The sequence below is a fragment of the Rattus rattus genome, chromosome 10, assembly GCF_011064425.1.
Source record: "Rattus rattus isolate New Zealand chromosome 10, Rrattus_CSIRO_v1, whole genome shotgun sequence".
Lineage (NCBI taxonomy): Eukaryota > Metazoa > Chordata > Mammalia > Rodentia > Muridae > Rattus > Rattus rattus.
The window spans coordinates 70,096,874-70,114,522 of record NC_046163.1 but is presented as its reverse complement, the minus strand read 5'-3'; the positions used below and the strand labels follow the sequence as shown (position 1 = coordinate 70,114,522).

The 17,649-nt window shown below is 47.1% G+C and overlaps 1 protein-coding gene across 1 annotated transcript in view; it reads left to right on the top strand.

The window, feature by feature from the left end:
* Nucleotides 1-17,649, top strand: part of Traf5 (TNF receptor associated factor 5) — a 47,321-nt gene that overhangs the window by 15,190 nt on the left and 14,482 nt on the right. The window contains exons 2-5 of the mRNA XM_032915623.1: nucleotides 4,986-5,204; nucleotides 9,120-9,177; nucleotides 13,404-13,505; nucleotides 17,420-17,584. Coding sequence (XP_032771514.1) covers nucleotides 4,987-5,204; nucleotides 9,120-9,177; nucleotides 13,404-13,505; nucleotides 17,420-17,584 — 543 coding nt within the window. The 5' untranslated portion in view covers nucleotide 4,986. The remainder of the gene's footprint in view (nucleotides 1-4,985; nucleotides 5,205-9,119; nucleotides 9,178-13,403; nucleotides 13,506-17,419; nucleotides 17,585-17,649) is intronic.

The window sequence follows — 17,649 nt, the reverse complement described above, 5'->3', positions numbered from 1 at the left end:
TACTTTTAATAGTGGTTCAACCTCTCCTCTAGCCCACCACCCAGCAAAGGTAGTAGAAGAGAACATTATTAGGATATGGGGGAAGTGAACCTGTTTAGTGATAGTTCTTTGGAGGTGAGCTCGATCTTCTTGGGCAGCAGTTCAGTCCTGTAACAAACACCAAAAATAACTTAGCAGCTACAGACCAGTCCTCTAGGCAGGCAGACACCAGGCATGAACAAGCAGCTACAGTCCAGTCCTTTCAGCAAGCAACCAGGTAGCTGTAGTTCAATCCTGGTGAAACTACCAGGCTGGCCAACCAGTCTGAGGTGAGGAGGCTGAAGCAGCAAGCTTCCATAAGAACTTCACGAGCAGTTCTGAATGAGTTTCTCTCAAAGGCAGCATTATCACAAGTTGAACCCAGCAACGCTATGTAAGGCGAACCAATGCATGTGCATCTTTAGCAAAGAATAGCAAGGCAGAGCAAACTGACCCAAGGCTCAGTGGTTGTCTCCCACTGTCTGTGGGGTCATATTTATACTCCTTCATCAAGGGTCCTTTCACGTGACTGCTTATATCACCTGTGTCTGCTTCAGGAAAATAGTCTTTCTTGTGTTTGCTTTAGCAAGACATCCTTTCGCCTGTGTGTACCAGCAAAACATCATTTGACATGACTAACTCTCCAAAGAACCAAAAGTTTCCACTTCAGTTTACTTTGTTACTTTGTTTACTTTGTTGCTTTGTTACTTTGTTTACTTTGTTACTTTACTTTGTTACTTTGTTTACTTTGTTACTTCGTTTACTTTGTTACTTTGCCTTGTTACCTTGTTTGTTACTTTGTTCACTTTGTTATATCTGAGACTGACAGGTGACATTTGTGCAGAAAGCTAAATGTTCACAGTGGCCACATTTGAGGATATTTATGTACTCCTAAAAATTAGTCAGAAAACCTACTGTGAGGTAAGTAGAGAATGTAAGTTATTGGGAGCTAGGGAGATGGCTCAGAGGTTAAGGAGTGCATGCTGCTCTTGGGCTGGAGCTCAGGTCCCATTTCCCATATCTGGCTCTACAACCTCCTATAATAACTCTGACTCATGTGTACACACACACACACACACACACACACACACACACACACACTAAAATCTTTTTTAAAGTATTCAAAATGTGGTATTTATTGCCTTCCTTTGAAAATTTAAAAAATGAAGTTTAAAATAACTGAATTTTTTAGAGAACAGATAAATGAAATTTCTTTTTCTTTTTTCTTTCTCTTCTTCTTCCTGGCTTGAACTAGTAATTCCCTAGTGATCTGTGCGTTCTGTCACTAGCACAATAAGCCACCATTGGTAACAGACTCCCATTCTCTGTGATGATGAATTTTCCTTTTTGCTAAGAGCTGGACTCCTTTTTCCTTGCTGGTCTTGTTTGAGGCTCGGATAACACTTAAAGGAAGGTGAGAGCTCCCATAGTCCCCATTAAGGACTGGAAACCTCTAGCTAATTAGAGAGTGTTAGGCGAATAGATGTCAGCCTATTGTCGTTCTGTTGGGCTTTCCTCTGGGTGACCCAAGTGGGTGGAGGCTTTCGGAAGCTCTGGAGGAAGAAGTAGTGCCCCACCTTAGGACACGCTCCACTTCCTTTCCTGTATAGGAACAAGAGCTGAACATACACGCTGCATTTTAAACATGCGATGAGGGAGAAGCCATGGTGGGGCCCCAGCAGACTCAGGTGTGTTGACACAGGCAAGGGCCTTTGGACTAGGTCTAGGGAATACATATGTAAATGAGGAAGCAAAGACAGTTCTGAGGTCCCTGCTCTCTGTTCACCAGGAGCAAGAATGTGTCCATGACAGGAAGAACCCTGACAGCCACCCAGCTAGAAGGGCACAGACCCAGCAGCCAAACCAACTGTGTTTCCCAAAATGAGCTTCAGGGACCCCTGATACCTAAGCAGCTTCTACTGGTAAATCACTGCTAGCACGTGCCAGCTTCAGGTGAATTTGCTAAGAACCAGCTGTGTGCCTCCATCTCCACCTACAGTGGTGGCTTCTGCCTTTGGCTTCTGCTGTTGGCTTCCACCAGAGTGGGAGAATACTAGTGTGGTTTTGCCTGGGGCTGTCTGATTCCTGTTTAGGGGATCTGCACCTGCAAACCCATAATAAACCACAACACCACTGGCCACTTCTGCTCCCCCTTCACAAATACACAGAGTTGTTTTACAGAAGGTTCCCTAAGGCAGGATGCTGTAGGTGCCCAGGTGAGGACTCAGTCGTGGCCTTTTGAGCTGGACGTGAAGGAGTTGGACAAAAATGTGAAACAGTGTGACTCTTCATTGGTTTCATTTCTCATAAAAATGTTGCTTATGTTAAAATGAATTAATGAAATATATTTAAGTTTCTCTATTTTAATTTCAAATATAGCAGAAGTTGAGACAGAGAGAGAGAGAGAGAGAGAGGCAACAGACAGGAAGTCTTAGGCATCCTCCTTTTACTAAAACCAGGTTTTATTTTAGGGCAATGTTAGGTTCGCAGAAAAACTGAGTCAGGACTGCAGTGGGAAGTGCATGCAAGAAAGGCCTGCAGCTGACCCGAGCAGAGGCTACTCACCTCTTACCCTGCTTTGTCAGGCCACACAGCTGCTGTGGTGAATTTGGATGATCCACCAGAGTCTGCAGGACAAGCCCTTCTGACCCAGCCATGTAGAAGGATGATGTCCCCAGGGACCACCCAGGAGGTTCCCATATTTAACCATTTGCTAGACTCTGTAAACCACTGCCACAACACGGCCTAAGTCTCCACATTCATGTTGGGGAGGCCACTGTTTACCTGGGGGCCAGGCACACTCAGAAGGCCCTAGATGTGTGTGCATGGTTCATGGGATGGGTAGACAGTTTTCACCACATCTTCAAAAGTAGGGGTAAAGAATGCTCACAAAAGGTTAAACTCACTGGATTAAAGACCAGCACTGACACAGCTGCAGCCATTCACAGTCACCATCTCAGCAAACGCTGGCTTAGTCCCCACACCAGGTGCTGCACAATGGGTAGGACATGGAGATGAGCAAGACCAGATGTGAACCCTACTCAGTCATGTAATCACACAGATGTGCATTTAATCTCAGGCCAGGGATTTCCCTGGATAGAAGCCCGTACCTGGACTCAGTCCACAGTCAGGTTTTATGTGGTTATTTTTGGTTTGGTAATGCACCCACTTAAAAATCGAAAAGGATGATAGTGATACACTTTTCTCTTACCCACCTACATTCACAACCACCACCTAAAGACCGGCCGTGCTTGAAGGAGGTTCAGTCTGCCTTCTGCCTGAAGGCCAGGAGGAGGCAGGAAAGCTTCCCTGAAGATACCAAGGGAAGCCCGAGTGTGAGCTTACTAAGTAGGAAGCCTGGAAGGGATGTGTGGTCCCACATGGGACTGGGGACACACCAGTTTAGCTTGGTGAACCCAAAAGTTTAACTGGGGTTACTTACAAGGGTGTAGTTGAAGCGTTACCTCAGGAGTGTGGCCACCTTGTGAGCTGCCATGTCACCAGAGTCTCCTGCACTCTAGCATCCTTCAGCACGTACACAGCCTCAGGAAAGGGCAGAGCTGAAGCACTACCCCCTGAGACCCCTCAGGAGCCCTTCATGTACCTTGTTGAGGGAAATGTTAGTGACCCTAATCTTCTGAGGGTCTCTGGTAGCTAATAATAGTTGCTTTGATGTAAGACAGCAACAGTCGTGTGGTTCCTACAGAGCAATATTCCACACCAGGGCACAGCCCAGGCAGAGGCGACGGCTTTGCATGGGCCCCATGGTGGAGGAAGCACATGAACTTGAAGAACTAGAATTCCATGTGGCTGGAGTGTAGATAAAGGCAAGAGGGTCCTGGGTTTCCAAAGGGGTGGGAGCCTGTTGTCCTGTAGCCTGTTTTGCATTGTAGACTTTTTTCTCAGAGCTCAGAGAAGCTACAGGGATGTAACTGAATCACAGTATCACTGGGAATACCATCCTGGTGTACAGCTTGGAGAATGGATTGGAGGAGAAAGCGGCTAATGGTACCTTACTTAGTTCAGGTGGGACATGATGTGACTTGGTGCTGTGTTAGCGCTGTGAGTAACAAGGTGTGGTGGGCCAGGCGCCTCTTGAGCAACATCTGTTTCCCAGTGGTTTGAGGGCTGGGCATCTAGATGGGGTGCCAGCACTTCCAGCATGGTTGGGCTCCAGTGAGGCTCCCCTTGAAGAGGAGTTTCTCAGCAGAGGACTCCCATGGAGAAATTAGCATTTAATATCTACAGTGGTGAATAGAGAGGTGGAGAGGAAGAGGTTGAGATCGGTGGCAAGAAATGTACAGTGTAAGGCTCTCCTGAGAGGGTTCAGATTCTCTCAGTCTTGGAAGCACAATCTAAACGTTTGCCTGTAGTGCATTAACTGACTGGACTCTTTGGTGTCCTGTGAAAAGCCAGTAGATAAAGTCTGTTCTGGTAAAGTGTATTTGTAATGTTCTTCATTGCTTCGCCCCAACACCTGATAAGAAACAACTGGAGCAAGAAACTTGCATTTGGCCCATAGTTTGAGGGAATGCAGCGCGTCGCGGCCTGCAAGACAGAGCAGTGGGGAGGCGTGGCTATGATGGCGGGAGCCTGCAGCTGCCTGCTCACATCTCCGTAGATTTGGAAGCAGAGAAAGGAGAAGTCCATGCTCAGCTGGCTCCGTCCTTTTTAATTCGGCCTGGGACCCCAGTCCACGGGTGGTGCTGCCCACAATAGGGGTGGATTCTTCCCTCTCAGCTAATCCCCTTGGAAACTCCTTCTAGGTGATTCTAAATCCAGTCAGAGGAGGGGTCATCACACAAGCTTGCTAGAAACCATCTGCACCCTGGCAGGCGCCCCCCTGTGGCAGGAAGTTGTTAAAATCCTGACAGTGAATGTAGTGATTGCTAATGATGACCCGTGCGTAGTTTATGCTGTTGTCTGGGTGATTATTTTACACTAAAGTGTTCCATCTGCCTCCCCAGAATGGCTCATTCAGAGGAGCAAGGGGTTGTGCCCTGTGCCTTCATCCGCCAGAACTCTGGCAACTCCATTTCCTTGGACTTTGAGCCCGACACAGAGTACCAATTTGTGGAGCAGCTGGAAGAACGCTACAAATGTGCCTTCTGCCACTCGGTGCTTCACAACCCCCACCAGACGGGCTGTGGGCACCGCTTCTGCCAGCACTGCATCCTGTCTCTGAGGTGAGTGGGCAGGGCCTGCAGCTCTGACCGCAGCTGACCAGAACCAGATGGTGGTGTTCCTGGCTTCTGAATCTGCTGTGGCCACAGGGCTGTAATTGAGGTTTGGGAAATTGTGGTTTGGGAAACGCTCTCCAAGGCCCCTGGCTGAGAACCGAAGTGTAATCCTCTTTGCTTACCACTCCTTTGTGGACATTCACCCTGCCTTAAAGTTCACCCTACAGCAGTTCGGCAGACACGGTCTGTTCCTATAGCTGTCTACCGAAGAGGGCACACAGCTCCTGGTGTCTGTGTTGTGGCTGCCCTGGAGATTGCTTATATGGGGTAGCAGGCCGTTGTGGCTATAGGGGAAGGGACCTGACTGCCATGGTGCTGTCTGCTGGGAGCCTGCCCTACTTGGAATCAGAGTCAGATGCAGTGGGATCAGAGTCAGAAGTCAGATGCAGGTCAAAAGATTAATGGTCTCCTGCCTTTTAACTCTTTACTGTTTTGTGCAAAAAAAAAACAAACAAACAAACAAAAAAAAACAAACAAAAAAAACCCACCCAAAAAACAAAAACAAAACTTAACTCTTTATTACTTGTGCTTAAATAAGTGCTAATATCTGTTGATTAACATTTGCTGTTTCGCAGCGGGGAATTAAGTAAAAGATTTATTTCTCCCTTCTCTCTCTGGCCAGGTAGCCAGGAGTCTTTCACTGACCAGGATGATTAACATTTTGTGAACCAGAAAAGAAAGAAAAAGAATTAAGATTCTTTACACAGGCAAATATTCACCAACACATATACATTCATATATTTACACTCTGATGGGGCCTGCCTGTCTCAATCAACTCCACAAATAGTCATGCATGCTTACATACATGCACATATACCTACATATGTACATATAAACAGACATGTACATTTGGATGAATGGTTGGGTGAATGGATGGGTGGATGGATGGGTGGATGGATGGGTGGATGAGTGGATGGATGGGTGGATGGGTGGATGGATGGGTGGATGGATGGGTGGATGGATGGGTGGATGGATGGATGGATGGGTGGATGGGTGGATGGATGGATGGATGGATGAATGGGTGGATGGATGGGTGGATGGATGGATGGATGGGTGGATGGATGGGTGGATGGATGGATAGATGGATGGGTGGATGGATGAATGGATGGGTGGGTGGATGGGTGGATGGGTGGATGGGTGGATGGGTGAGTGGGGCACAGTCCCCCAAGCTACCACATCATCTTTATTTTTTTTTTGTGGCCTTTTATACCTTCTTAGACAAAAGATCTTTAGAGACTTATCTCATAGATGAAATGTTACACAAAATGGGAGTTACAAAAGGATGTTGATATTAAGTTCAAAGCAATGTTTCATTCTGTATGCTTGTTATAAATTCAAAGCAACAGTTTCTTAATGGCCTTGCCTTATCATAGTCCATACCTGTGGCTTCATCCTCGAACCTGAATGCTTGTCCTTGAACACAAATTTGTCCCAAGCCTATTTCTCTTTTTAGTGTAATTATGAAAACTCACTGTATTTCTTATTATGCACCTTTGCTTACTGTTATGAGTAGGGGCACATTCTATTTTTGGTTCTAACTTTATTATACCTTACTAGCAAAACAATTAAAGTCACCTCTTAAAACTTTTGTCCTAAGATTATTTAAATCAAATCTGGAATTCTATAAAATCATTAATTCATCTAAACAGCATTAATTCATGAAAGTTCGTCTTTATGATGATCTGCAGGAAATCTGATCGATAGGGTGGGCTAATGCCCAGGGATTATTATGTTAATTTAATAATGACAGGAAAGGTATATCATCTACAAGAAGCAATCCTGAGATGAAGTCTCTTTGGGTCCTTGCCTCTCAGAGTTCACCCACTGCGGACAATGCAAAGAACGGTGGGTCACCTCCAGGAAGGAAACCTGCTAGCCTTAGCCTGTCAACGCTGGAAAGCCTGCAATAACATCACTCCATGAAAATACTCGGGGTTAGATAGGTTTCTTTTTGGCTCGCAGCTTTGGCAGTGCCAATTTGTGATCAATAGGCTTATTGCTTTGGGAATGTAACAAAACAGGCACATCGTGGTGGGAAGACACATGGGAGGCCAACCAGTCACAATGCATCATCCAGGAAGGAAAAAGAAGGGAGAGAACGGTGCATGGGGTCCCCTCTCCCCTTCAGAGACACACCCTCATAAGCCCACTAGGCTCCACCTCTCCAGAGCTCCACCACTCCAGGCTCCACCTCTCCAGAGATCCACCTCTCCAGGGCTCCACTCCTCCAGAGCCCCGCTTCTCCAGGGCTCCACCCCTCCAGGGCTCCACCCCTCCAGGGCTCCACCCCTCCAGAGCTCCACCCCTCCAGAACTCCACCTCTCCGGGGCTCCACTCCTCCAGAGCCCCGCTTCTCCAGGGCTCCACCCCTCCAGGGCTCCACCCCTCCAGAGCTCCGCCTCTCCAGGGCTCCACCCCTCCAGAGCCGCGCTTTTCCAGGGCTCCACCATGCGTTCTCTAGAGGAACAGAATCCATAGAATACACATTAAAAGGGGGATTACTGGAATGGATTTCTCAATGTAGCCTGGGCACTCCAACATCTGCCTGCCTGTGGAAAGGCTGAGAACTTGGCAGTTACTTAGTCCACCAGGCTGGATGCCACAGCAGCCCCAGACTGGCTCTGAAGGACTGACAGAGTCCTGGAGAGCCAGTAGTCACCAATACACATTGGAAGGACAGTGGCAGCAGTGATGGCTGCAGCAATAACAGAGTAGATGCACTAACAGTCAAAAGTGACAACAGGCAGGTAGTGCTGCTTTTCCCTGGGACCCTTTATGTCTGGGAACAATGGTGCTGCTGTCTCTAAGGAAGGGAGTCCCCTCTTAGGGACTCCTTCCTAGCAAAAGCCCACCCAGACAGGTCTCTTAGTTGATCCCAGAGCTAATCAAGATTAACCTTGACACCAGGCTTCCCAATAGCGCCACTCTGGGGACCACACCTTTAACTCATGGGATAGGGGAACCTCTTAACATCAAAACCTTAGCAATCTGAGTGATGCCACTTGTTGGAGACCAGGAGAGACGTGGAAGCAGGCTTTGGGGGCTTCTAGAGGTGCATGTGCCAGGCTCTGGAAGGGGCTTCAAGACACATCCTCACTCATTCCAATGTGTCTGCACTTTTATCATCTGTGTGCTCAGACTGCTTTGCTCCGGTAAGCTCCGGGTTCTAAAGGTGAAGAGCTATGGGCAGCATGGGCCTGATGTTTGCTTTCTAGCAAGTCCCCCTCTGTGGAAGACCCAGGCTGTAGTGCAGTGTGATGGACAGAGATCGAGCCATCGACACTGACTGGGGGACTTGTGTTTGTTGGCATGCTGGAGGGTAGGTAGGTGTCTTCCAGGAAGGTTGTAAGGCTGCAAAGTTCCTCAAGTGTGATGTGAGTCTTGGGGTTTTACTGCTATGAGGAAACACCAAGACCAAGGCAGCTCAAACATTTCACTGGGGCTGGCTTTCAAGTTCTAAGGTTCAGCCCATTATCATCATGGCCAGAAGCATGGCAGCATGCAGGCAGACATGGTGCTGGAGGATTTACATCTGAATGGGCAGGCAGCAGAAGGAAAATGTATGCCACACTGGGTGTAGCTTGAGCATAGAACCTCAAAGCCCACCCCAACAGTGACACACTTCCTCCAACAAGACCACACCCCCAAGGCCACACCTCCTAATAGTGCCACTCCCCTGGGTCAAGCATTCAAACACATGAGTCTAAGGGGGCCATTCCAATTCAAACCACCACAGCTGCCTTCTGGGTAGAGTGTACAGCTTGTGCCAACACAGAGTGGTGCCAACACACAGGGTGCTCATGGAAGGACCATTGAGGTTAAACAGTTAACTTCAGCCCTGCTTTTTGTTTTCCTTTCCAGAGAATTGAACGCGGTGCCGATCTGCCCTGTAGACAAGGAGGTGATCAAGCCTCAGGAGGTGAGGAGGTCACTAGTCTGCCTTGGGTGTTATAGAAGGTACCAGGGTAACTTCCAGGCTGGAATAGGACAATGTCTAGGGACCATCCTCGTTACCCATAGTCCTCTGCTGTGGGTCAGGTCAGACCTTCCTCATATGCATTTAACTGACCACACACACGTCTTACCCCTTCCTACACTAGCTCCAGCCACACCAAGCTGCTGGGAAACATAGAACACCCGATTTTGAGGGGTGGGAAGGGGGGTTCACCTTCTAGTCTAGATAATCCTAAAACATACTGTCAGGTTTAATGGCAACTTTGATATAGTATGTATACCGTAAGGTTTACCTTTCAAACATCTGGTTCAACAGGTCTTAGTGTCTTCAGAGTTATGTAGCCACTGTGATGTGTCATGGCCCCCAAGAAGAAATCCCATGACTATTGACTGTTACCTGCCCACATCTCCCAGCCCATGAAAACCACAATCTAGTTTCTGCTTTAATTTTGCTGCATTTGGATGTTTCCTATAAATGGAGCACTGCCTTTTCTGTCTGAGCTCCTCCACTCAGCATGTTCTCAGGGTTCATCCATGTGGTCATCTGAATTAGTACTTCATTCCTTTTCATTGCTGTATACTATTCTGCTGTGTGGATATTCCACACTTGATTTCTCTATCAGCAGTTAGTGTACATTTGTACTGCGTGTACTCTTTGTTCCACTGTGAATAATGCTGTTGTGAATATTCATATACAAAACTTAATGCTTTAAACTTTGGGGATTGAGATACGGATGGCTTAATTTTTAAGGGTGCATTAGCTGTTCTTCTAAGAGCAGTGGGTTCAGTTGCCAAAACCCACATGATGGCTCACAGACAACTGCAGCTTCAGTCCTACAGGATCTAATACCCTCTTTTGGCCTCCACAGGCGTCATATGCTCATGGTACATAGACATGCAGATACACATGTATGAATGAGAATATATATATATATCCCAGCATACGAAGAAAAGTTGATACATAATATTGGAGCTTAGGGTGTGGTTTAGTGTACACTCCTATTCATCAACCTGGTGCTCAAATTCTAATCCTGGAAAACAGTTCATGTGTGTGGTTATATCCATGACCTAGAAGTCTATTTAAAGAATCTAATGTTGCTGTTACATTGTAGCTTCAGAACAAAGACAACTCCAATGCCCAATTCCTTTGTTCATACATTTTGTGGCACCCCTGGGTAATGTAGCAGCTCTGGGTTTAACATTTCAACAACTGCTGGGCTGTTTTATAAGACAGCTGCCCCTTTGTACTTTCTGACCCCAAAGCATGAGGGTTCTATTGCAGCAAATCTTCATCAGAATATATTCCCAGCCTTTCTGAAGTTCTGTTCTAATGGATGTGAGACCTTATTTACCCGGGAATTGGGTCACTTGTGGCTGGTGACCCTGTCAGTTTAGCTGAGCAGCTGCATGTCTTCTCTATAGGGATGCCTCTTACTAATCTGTCTCTCTATCTCTCTGTCTCTGTCTCTCTGTGTCTCTGTGTCTCTCTGTCTCTGTCTCTCTCTCTCTCTCTCTGTCTCTCTCTCTCTCTCTCTCTCTCTCTCTCTGTGTGTGTGTGTGTGTGTGTGTGTGTGTGTGTGTGTGTGTCTTATGTCTGTACCCATGGAGGCCAGAAGAGGGCATCAGATCCCTTGAAGCTAGAGTTAAAAGTGGTTGTGAGCCACCAGATTTGACTGCCAGAAACTGAACTGGGTCCTCTGTGAGAGCATCAAGTGCCCTTAACCACTGAGCCATCTCTCCAGCTCCATCTTCGCACATTTTGACCGTTTTCTTTTTGCTCTAATTGTCAAATTATTACAAGTTCTTTGGTATATTCTAGATACCATTTTTTTCTGTTGTTATCAGACTTTTATTACATAATTTATTCTCACTTTGTTAATGGTGTCTTTTGAAGCAGATAGCTCTCAATTTGTTGAAGTTAAGTTTATCTGTTTTTCTTTCCTTGTGGGTTTTAGTTTGCTTCTCTGTTACTGGGATAAAAATCACGATCACAAACCCCTTGGGGAACATCCCACTTCACCTTACACTTCCAGGTCACAGTCCACAGTCTAAAGAAGTTCAACATCTCTTTAAAATATCTAGTCTCTTAACTGTGGGCTCCTAGCCGGGCAGCAATAACACATTCCTTTAATCTCAGCACTTTGGAAGCAGACTAGTGAATCTCTTGAGTCCGAGGCCAGCCTGATCTACAGAGCAAGTTCCAGGAGGGCCAGGGCTGCACAGAGAAATCCTCTCTCAACCAGCCAACCGAACAACCAATAAAACAAAACCTGTGGGCTCCTGTAAAATTTAAAAGAAAAAAAAAGTTAAATGTTTCTTATTCCAAAAGGGAAGAACCAGGGCACAATTACAGTCAGATAAAGGAAAACCAAATTCCAAAAGTGTAAACAGCTTAGTGTCGGACGCCTGAGACTTGCCGTTTTCTATATTTGGAGAAGGTGTGGCCATCCGCGGCGCTTGTGCAATAGGCTCAAGTTGGTACCATGGCAAACCTGCCACTGTCCTCGGTAACCTTCCCAAGGTCCTGGCTCACCAGTAAGCTTGGGTCTCCCCTGCAACTGAGGCTGCACATTTGCCAGTGGCCTCCTGGCCTCTCTTCAGGGCTTCAATTCTGCAGCATGCTGCCACAGACATCGGCCCTGCAGCTCTCGCACCACCAAAACCATGGAGCAACACTGGGCTCTGGTTGCTTCTCCCGGCTCACTCAGCTTCCTTTCTTAGACAGTCCAGGCCCAGCTGGATGGGGATGGCACTGCCCACAGTGGGCTGGGCCTTCCCACATCAACTGGCAATTAAGAAAATGCCCCACAGCCTTATCTGACCTGGGAAATTCCTCTGTTAAGTTCCTTCTTTCCAGGTGTCCTCCATTCGTGTCAAGTTGACAAAAACTAATCTGTACTGTTGTTCCTGTGGTTGTTGTTGTTGTTTATTGTTCTTTTACTGTGTCCAAGAAAGTATTGTCTAACCCAGGGTCGTGGAGATTTTTCTCTCCGCAAATGTCTGTTCAGTTCCGTTTTCTTTTCTTCTTTGTGTTTCAGGAGCTCAAACTGAAGCCTCCTGAAGCCTTCCCTGAGTAGCTCTGACTCACCAGCCCCTCCCCCTTTAATTGCTTTCCAGAGGACCGTGTGTGTGTGTGTGTGTGTGTGTGTGTGTGTGTGTGTGTGTGTGTCCTCTCTCTCTCTCTCTCTCTCTCTCTCTCTCTCTCTCTCTCTCTCTCTCTCTCTCCTCTCTCATGCGTCAAGCTCTGGCATACTACAACTATGGGGCAAATTGTTCTAGTTTTTCATGGCCTCTGAGCTAAGAGAATGGCTTTCACATTCTTAAACATTCATGAAAAAAAGCTCAAAAATTATGCTAGTTTTGCAATCTCCTGGAGTCTTAACTGAAATAAATTATTTTAAAAATCAAGGGGGCTGGAGCGGTGGCTCAGCTGTTAAGAGTATTTACTGCTCTTACAGATGACCTGGGTTCGGTTCCCACCACCCACACGACAGTCTCAACCGTCTGTATCTCCAGTTCCAGGAGATATGATGCCCTCCTCTGGCCTCTGTAGGTAACTGCATGGACACAGTGCTTGTAAACTCATGCAGACATATACAAATAAAACACCTAAAAATTTAAAATCAAAGACTAATGTTCTGCAGCACATGGAAATTATACCGTTTCAGTGTCTATGAGTTTGAGTGTTTTATTAGAGCAGATTTGTGCCTGCTTTTGTAAGTGTTGTGGATATCAGAGTTGAAATATGGTGGCAAGGATGCTTACCACATGACCTGCCAAGCTGACAGAATTTACTCTGACCCTTTGCAGACAAATCATACCAATACACATGTTGGGCTGAAATCACCAGTCAGCAGAGCTTCAGGGTACTGATACTTCACGTCAGAGGGGGAAACAACAGCTCTACCCTTGGCCATAGCCCCTTCTTGACTTGACAGTAGGGTCAAGTTCACCCCATGCTTCCCTTTGTTGCAGCCTGCTATGTTGAGCACTAGGCGTTTGTATGACTTGCCAGAAGTATGTGTCTGAGGGGGCCTTCACTTTCAGTGGTTGTGTGACATTTCCGTTTCAGTCACTGCCTGGAAGTTTCCATCTGCTGCTGAGATAGCCTCGAAGACCAATCTCACCAGAGCTTCCTTTCCCAGATGTAGCTCACTGGAGGGCGTGAGACTGATCGCATCTGTCTTTTAGGTGTTTAAAGACAACTGCTGCAAAAGAGAAGTTCTCAACTTACACGTCTACTGCAAAAACGCACCCGGGTGCAATGCCAGGATTATTCTGGGACGGTTCCAGGTTGGTATCCTTGTGACCCATGCTGTCTATGGCATTCTTCTAGTGGTGCCCACCCACGTATCCTGTCTGTGATGGTCTGTGGTTGAACTTTGTAAAGGGGTTCCCTGGGTGCCTCTTAGATTGCCCCCAATCTACCAGTACCATGAGCACCAAGAACAGAAGTATAACCAAAGGGCTCCCTCTGCAGTGGCCCAGAGAAAGCATGGTCTGTGTACTAGGCCTATATGTGACTGTTGAGTCCAGAAGAGGGTATGGGACTTACCACCAAAGCCAGCTGCTGGTGGTACACACCTTTAAGTCCCAGCACTCAGAAGGCAGACGCAGGTAGAACTCTGAGTTTGAGGCCACTCTGGTCTACAGAGCAAATTCCTGGACAGCCAGGCTACACAGAGAAACCCTGTCTTAAAACACTGGGGGAAAAAAAGCATCCATCAAGAATGCATCATTCTGGGGCTAGAGAGATGGCTCAGTGGTTAAGAGCATCGACTGCTCTTTCGGAGGTCCTGAGTTCAAATCCCAGCAACCACATGATGGTTCACAACCATCTGTAGTGAGATCAGATGCCCTCCTCTGGTGTGTCTGAAGACTGCTACAGTGTACTTATATATAATGAATCAATAAATCTTTTTAAAGAAAAAGTGCATCATTCCGTGAGGCTGTGGAGAATCTGGAGACCCGAGGGAGGGAGGCAGGTGCGACTGGCACAGGGCACAGCTGTAACAGTCAGGCCTCTCCCTCAAACATTTGTTTTGTCTCTTGGTGCTGAGGATCATGGGCTCTGGTCTAATGCTTGTGAGCCATGAGCACCAGGCCAGGCCAGGATGTGCTGTATAAGTGAGAACTGAAGGAAACGTGCAGAGGCGTCAAGGAAGGTCAAAGGGAAGAGGGCTCCTGTCAGATGCAACTTCATCCAGCTGGGGGAGGCTCAGCCCCCACCAGACACTATCACACCACGCTCAAGTGACTCAACCACCTCTAGCTTCCAGGGATGGCTTGGCAGCTGCTGAGATTTTCCTTTCACACCCACACAGTTTGGAACATGCACGGCAGATGAGTCAGCCCTTTATCAAGCCTCCAGAAAACTTCCACACACACACCTACACACACATACCCTCACACATACACACAACACACACACACACATATAAACATACATTCACACATACACATAAATACACACATTCTCACACACAAAACATACACATACATACACTCACACATCACATACAACACATACCTACACACACATACACTCACACATACATTCATGCACCTACATGTTCATATATAACACAACACACATATAAAACACATACCTATACACACATACACTCACACATACAGACAACACACACACACACACACACATAAACATACATTCACACATACACATACAACACACACACATTCTCACACACAAAACATACACATACACACACGTACACTCACACATACACATTCATGCACCTACATGTTCATATATAACACAACACACATATAAAACACATACCTATACACACATACACTCACACATACATACAACACAAACATACACAAACATGCACCTATACATGCATGTATAACACAATACACATACACATATATAAAACACTCACAACACACATTTGCACATATGAACTTACACACACACATATACAAATACACACATATACAACAATACACAAACATACACACATACATACATATAACACACACATACACCTACACACACACACACACACACACACACACACACACACACACCCTGGGCTTTGAGGTGATAAATGTGTAATGATTTCTTTGTCACCCTGGGAGCATTCACAGGACTGTATTTTTTCTGTACAACAGTCTGTTGCTGCTTGCTTTGAGTGACAGATTCTAGACAGGGCTTCTTGTCCAGCTTCATGGTCACCAAGCCTGGATGAACTGCAGAACCCTGTAGAGGCCAGAGCGCAGCTCTAGGGAGCAGGGGCTGCTTTCTACAGACATTTGCCAAACGCTCCCATGCTGGTCTCCGAGCTCCTGTGTGGTGAGGTGCAGGGTCTTACAGCTGTAGCAGAGTTTGAGTGAATGTTCAGTTCAGAGGATCGTCAAGGAGAATATCAAGTCAGTGCTGGATTTTCAGTTTTCTTACCACTAAAGGCAGAAGAAGATAACTTTAATCTTTATCCTAAGGAAGAAAGCTCCTTGGTTGTTTTTACTAGAGGACAGGCAGTGAACCGCTTCTGTCGAAGAGCCCGTGCTAGGGGCCAGAGGGAGGGCTCAGTTGAGAGCACTGGCTCTTCCAGAGGACCCTCGCTTAATCACCCACATAGTGGCTCAAACCATCTCTAGCTTCTGTCCCAGGGGATCCAATGCTCTCTGGTGTCCTTGGGTACCAGGTACGGATGTGGTACATAGACAAAATGCCCATGCACATTTAATTAATTAATTAATCGATCAATTAATTAAAAGACGGTTGACAGAATTATGTAGGCCTTGCTATCAGCGTGTCTCTCCCCCAGGTCTTCAACCCATCTCTCCATGAGAGCCTGACTTAGTGTAGAAAGATGCCTGTTTCTGGGCCTGATGACCTGAGTTTGATCCCTGGAACCTGTGGAGTAGAAGGAAACTGACTTCCACGGATGTCTTCTGACCTCCACAAATACACTGCCATGCTGTCTGCACCCCACCCTCACAAATAAATAAGTGTAATGAATTTATTTATTTTTGCTCATATATGTATGTGACATATGTGTCTCACTCTCTCTCTCTCTCTCTCTCACTATGTAGCTATGTAGCTCTGACTGACCTAGAACTCACTATGGAGACTAGGCTGGCCTCCAATTAGATTCACCTGCCTCTGCCTCCAGACTGCTAAGGTTAAAGACCTGGCCACCACACTGGCCACTCAAACAAACGAGCCAGATAGTTACTGTTGCCACTCAAAGGAAAGAGTCCGATAGTTACTGTTGCCACTCAAAGGAAAGAGTCCGATAGTTACTGTTGCCACTCAAAGGAAAGAGTCAGACAGTTACTGTTGCCACTCAAAGGAAAGAGTCCGACAGTTACTGGCTTAGGTTTTGCAGGCTCTGCATCGCTCCCATTACCACCTCCCTCACCCTTCAGAGTAAACCAGCCCTAGCAGTATGTTTATGAAACGGCTCAGAACAAGACCTGGTTTCAGAGATAAATAAACACTGGGCCACATCTGGCAAGCCCGCCTTAGTGGACCAGCTGGGTGGGGCTGTGGTGCCAAGAGATGGGTTCTTGGTGCCTCAGCAGCGACGTAGCGATGTGGAGAGGTGGCCTATTCCCTGTGACTCTCCCATGACAAGCCCTGAATGAGTACTGTCAGTTCGCTCGGGCTCTGACTAAGAACGTTTCAGACTGTATAGTTGAACAAAACCTGACTGCCCTCCTCCTGCCCGGGAACCTGCCCAGGAACCTGCCTTCCCTCTCCTTTTTCCCAAAATGTGCCTCCTTCACGGTTATAGTCTGTACTCCCTTCTGTGGAGTTGGTGTGCTTCCCCCCTTCTGCCTATCTTGCCTCTACTGTGAGGTGCTGGGGGTGAGGGTGAGAAAAAGTACAGAGAAGAATCAGAAATACCACAGAGATGCTCACTGGCAAGGCTCGGGAGAGCATGCATGACCTGACACCTTCAAACAGGAGCAGGCCACTCTGTGTTCTCTAAAGGAACTTCAAAAGCCTCTCACCTACCCCACCCAACTCCATCGTTACTGTCCCTCCTAATTCCCAACAAGCCAGAATGGCTTTCATAGTACCGGCTAAGCAGCCTGTCTGCCCTGGCCCTCATAAGAGGCAGCAAGTCTCTCTGACAGATGGGGAGAAGCTGGCCCACGTACCACTTACCTCTCTGCAGAGCTGCCCACACCAGCCCCACCTCTGAGGCCACTGTCATTCATTGTCACAGGACCACCTTCAGCACTGCTCCTTCCAAGCTGTGCCCTGCCCCAACCAGAGCTGCCGGGAAGCCATGCTCCGGAAAGATGTGAAAGAGCATCTGAGCGCCTACTGCCGGTTCCGAGAGGAGAAGTGCCTTTACTGCAAGAGGGACATAGTGGTGACCAACCTGCAGGTGAGAGCAGGCACCGTGGGTGGCCATGCAACTCAGATGGAGCCTAGAAGGGCACTCTTTGCTTG